The 4,145-nt window shown below is 38.8% G+C and overlaps 1 protein-coding gene across 2 annotated transcripts; it reads right to left on the reverse strand.

The window, feature by feature from the left end:
• Positions 1-290: 290 nt before the first annotated feature.
• On the reverse strand, positions 291-3,958 carry ccdc152 (coiled-coil domain containing 152). 2 transcript variants are annotated; one of them, XM_014134773.3, is made up of 8 exons: positions 3,779-3,958; positions 3,352-3,457; positions 2,826-2,894; positions 2,627-2,691; positions 2,349-2,484; positions 1,879-2,006; positions 1,489-1,584; positions 291-1,326 (listed from the first exon to the last, which is right to left on the reverse strand). In XM_014134773.3, the coding sequence occupies exons 1-8, from the start codon at positions 3,839-3,841 to the stop codon at positions 1,201-1,203; spliced, it is 789 nt and encodes a 262-aa protein (XP_013990248.1). In that variant the 5' UTR covers positions 3,842-3,958; the 3' UTR covers positions 291-1,200. The 2 variants fall into 2 exon arrangements, with proteins under 2 accessions (XP_013990248.1, XP_013990266.1); XM_014134791.3 differs by lacking the exon at positions 3,352-3,457 and having other exon boundaries at positions 3,779-3,951.
• Between the last annotated feature and the right edge of the window lie 187 nt (positions 3,959-4,145).

Here is a 4,145-nt window from a genome sequence, read left to right on the forward strand (position 1 = left end):
ACTCACCTGCTTTTACACTATGGTTGAACTATTAGATGTTCAATGTTTCTTTTGAAAATAAAAATTTTAAAAGGAAGTTTCACCACATTAAAACAAGAGTTCAGTTCACGTAACAGTGTTTACCATAAATAGAGGGACAGATGTAAATGAATCACCAATCACATTAAATAAATAATAATCTTCAGAAATGACTTTGTCAAAGCAACATAATAACTAGGGCTTTACAATGATGGTGAAAATGTGCCGAAATGTTGGGATTAAGTGGATTTAAAATTTTCCTAGATGTCACAGAGGGTGCAAGTCTTTATTCATATAAAAAAATGGGAATTCTCCATGTGGTCTATATTAAAGGTTACTTCAATTAATATAACAGGCATTTAAAATTCAATATTGGTGCACAATTTCTATTTAAACTATGAAAAAGCCCTCATTTCGTAGAATGACCCAACTTCTGTTTGAGATCCAAATGAATGAGGTCAATAAAGACACATTAATTGATATTGCCTGGGCGGAACACGTCTTAATTGTTTAAATGGGTCAGTCTACCATTTTTTTTTAGTACATTTTAGTCATTTAGCAGACGCTCTTATCCAGAGCGACTTACAGTAGTGAATGCATACATTTCATTATTTATTTTCCTACTGGCCCCCTGTGGGAAGGTATCTTAAGTAAAGGAACAGTTTGTTTCCTCTCGCTCTCTGGGGATGACTGGTACATGGGGCGGCCAGACATTCATCTATGCTTATTGGATTAAGGTCTTGAATAGACACAGGCTGTTTACATGTGTAGAGGACCCATGTTAAAACACACATGCCGGTTCTCCATACATCACCAGAAGGAGCATAGGGTTGGAAATGTAGACTGCAGAATTCAGCAGTGAAAAAACTATTCTGCAGCAAAGAACTATTATTTGATTAAATTGTTGCTTGTTGTAATGCACAGATTTATGAGAATTGTTCATTCACTTAATCCTCATTCTATGTGAAATGAAATTCAAATTCCAAATTCACTTTCAAATATAGGTAGAAGACAAAGTGAGTAAAACAATTATCCCTCACAAAACTGTTGTCATGAAAATATCTTCATTACATTTTCACAAACCAACATGACTGCAGTCAAGCAAACACCAGGAACACTATACCAAAAATAATACAAAGGCACTACTGTAGATGAATTTCACTCCTGCATATTTTAAATATGCTAAATCTTCTTTCTCTTTAGACGGGAGTCACTGAATCCGCTGGCGTGCTGCTTCTCCAATTCCTTGATTCTCTGGCGCAGGGCCTCAACCTCTCTGTTCTTCTCCTCCTGAAGGAACTGGAACTTCTGGGAGCACACCAACAAACACACAGGTAGGCCATCAATACAGAAACACAGGATAAACACATGCAACATCAACAAACAAGAGTGCACAAGGGGGCACAGGTTGCTTAAAGCTCGCATCTCTGTGTGAAGTGTTGGCTTAGTATGTGGTCAGAGGCTCCTCACCCGTTTGAAGATGTTCTGAGGTAAAAGACCTGAACCCTGGGGCTGCTGCTGGATCCTCTGTGTGGTACTCTGCACCCTGGCAAGCTTAGCACCAAACTGTTAGGATTGATCTGTCCATCAAACTCACGTCATGTACATCTTTACCCTAAGCAGCAAATCAAAACCACATGTACCTTTGCACTATCCTGCCTGTAAAAAACAGAAGTAAATCACTGTGACTGCAAGCTGGTCTACCTACAGTATGTATCAGATGACTAAAATAGCAGTCATCTTTACACAGAGCAGCTTTGCCTATTACTATAAAACCAGTTACAAATATATATCTGCTGATCTGTCAATCAAAAACAGGTTACACACATAATTCTTTAGCACTGTTGCCAGTCTGTATACCTCCATTTGTAACTTTAATATTTCACTTTGCCTCTCTCTCTCCTGGTCCCTCAGTCTCCTTCTCATCTCTGCCATATCTGACTCCTTTCTCTCCAGGGCCTCTTTCAGTTCTGCATCTTTCGCCTCAACTGCATACAAAAACACAACATAAGACAAACAGGCGGCCCTAAATATGTAATATTTTGATATATGTGTGACATTTTGTGGTAGGTCATTCTGTTTCAGAGATGGAATGCCAGTCCAGTGATCCTCAATACTACTACAGAGCTTAAATACTGCAAGTTTTTGTCCCAGCTCAGTAGTGAGACACATGCTTCAGCTTTAGGTGTGTTGAAGATCAGTTGATACATTGAATCAGGTGAGGTTGCACTAATCTGGGATACAAACCTGCAACACTGCAGCTCTATGAGCAGGAATGATGATCACTGCCAGAGTCACTCAAAGGAAGGGTTTGTGTAATGTGTTCTTACGTTTGCTCTGTGTTTCTCTGTGAGTGCCCTCCACCCCTCTCCTGCACTGCTCTCTCAGAGACTCCAACTCCTTCTGATGTCTCTCTCCCACAGCTCTCATCTCTGCCACCAGCCTCTGAATCTCAGCTTCCCGCTCCTGACCACAACCAACCACAAGGGGGAAGCAATGACAACATATTCCGTTTCTCTGTTCTATTATGTCAATTTTGAATCCAAACTATTTTACGGTGCAAGAATGAAATGTTCAGATTCAGTTCATTCAATCATTCTGCCCTCACCTCTACTGTCCTATCACTCTGCCTTTTCAGATCTGACACAGTGCTTTTCAACTTTTCATTCTCCACTGTAAGATAAAAGGGTGTTTATTTCAATTGAATTATACGTTTATTACAACAGTTTACATCTTGGATTCAGACAATATAAATAGTGTACACTAAAGATGTGTTGACCAGAGTGCCTTGCAGAGGAGATTATTACCTCTGAGGTCACACTGCTGCAGTAGAGTCTGCTGGAGTCCATTCACTGTCCCCAACATCCCATCTCTCTCTGTGGGACAATGACGTCATCAGGTGGACTAATGTTACATTACAGGACCACTAGAGGGAGACACACTTTAAATATAGTTTTTAAATAAGAATTTTAGGCCTATTTACCATACCTTGAGAAGATCAATTCTTTACATTTTCATTTTTGATTGGAACTGGACATTTGTAAAAGTTCCTATTGGTCACTTTGTTGGCATTTCAAACCAGACCAACGTGCTACCCATCACTAAAGATAACATAATTCAGATGCGTGGCTAGTGTAAAATCAATTTAAATGTCATTTATTTATTTTTTAACATTTCAGTCATTTAGCAGAGCGATTATGGTTAAGTGTCTTGCTCAAGGGCACAGACAGATTTTATACCTAGTAGGTTACTGGCCCAACGCTCTTAACAAGCTAGGCTACCTGCTGGCTAGAGATCATAGACAAAAGAGTTTGAATGCATAAGAATCCTCACCCTCAATCAAGCACTTCTCTTTGGTCTGAGAAAATTTCAGAACTCTGTTGGTCTCATCCAACTTGATCTCCAATATGTTGTTTTTACCCTTGAGCTCTGTAATTTTCTTTAAAACAAATAAATATAAATGATAAAAGGTCTGAATAAATATGTCCCTGGCTTTTTAAACAGATTTAATGAATAATTGATGAAGGTAGTAAAGGGCCCTATAACTTACATTGAAATCCTCAGGCAGTGGGAGAACTGTTGTTACTGCCACTTTCATGACAGGATTAATTTAAGGCAAATTCAGCATTGCCTGCTCATAGTAGGCTATTTTAAGAGTTAGTTAGCTAGCTAGATAGATTCGTTACTGGCTAGCTAGCGGGCTAACGTTAACTTACCTACCTGAAGTACTAGCTGTCCTCCTACTTTATGTTAAAGTTACCTGTTCCAGATGAGTGAAATCATCAATAAACTTGTCCAGATTTACTACTGTACATTTCTTCATCTCTTGGTTCAGTGTTTTATTCTTCAATATGCTAAGATAGCTAGCTACCTAGCAGGTGTATACCATATACATTAAAACGGTTTATACATCTGTTTTAAACTACAGCGGGAACTCTTGTCTGCACGTGTCACGTGTACAGTATTGCACGCGCGTGCGCTCAAGATGTCCACCAATCGAACGGTTGCTATTTCTTGACGCTGTAAAATCAAATGTAGTCCTATGGAAACAATAAAAAGCATTAGTACTATAGTACTATAGTACTTAGTACTATTAGTACTATAACAAATGAATGGACTCAGTACAG

The sequence above is a fragment of the Salmo salar genome, chromosome 01 (assembly GCF_965601325.2).
Source record: "Salmo salar chromosome 01, fSalSal1, whole genome shotgun sequence".
Classification (NCBI taxonomy): domain Eukaryota; kingdom Metazoa; phylum Chordata; class Actinopteri; order Salmoniformes; family Salmonidae; genus Salmo; species Salmo salar.

Bases quoted from the DNA above. Each gene is read 5' to 3' on its own strand.
- ccdc152 (XM_014134773.3), bottom strand. From the start codon at position 3,841: ATGAAGAAATGTACAGTAGTAAATCTGGACAAGTTTATTGATGATTTC. The intron at 2,007-2,348 runs GTAAGAACACAT...TTTTGTATGCAG, and splicing joins CAGAGAAACACAGAGCAAAC to TTGAGGCGAAAGATGCAGAA. The intron at 1,327-1,488 runs GTGAGGAGCCTC...GTGTGCTCCCAG, and splicing joins CTCAGAACATCTTCAAACGG to AAGTTCCAGTTCCTTCAGGA.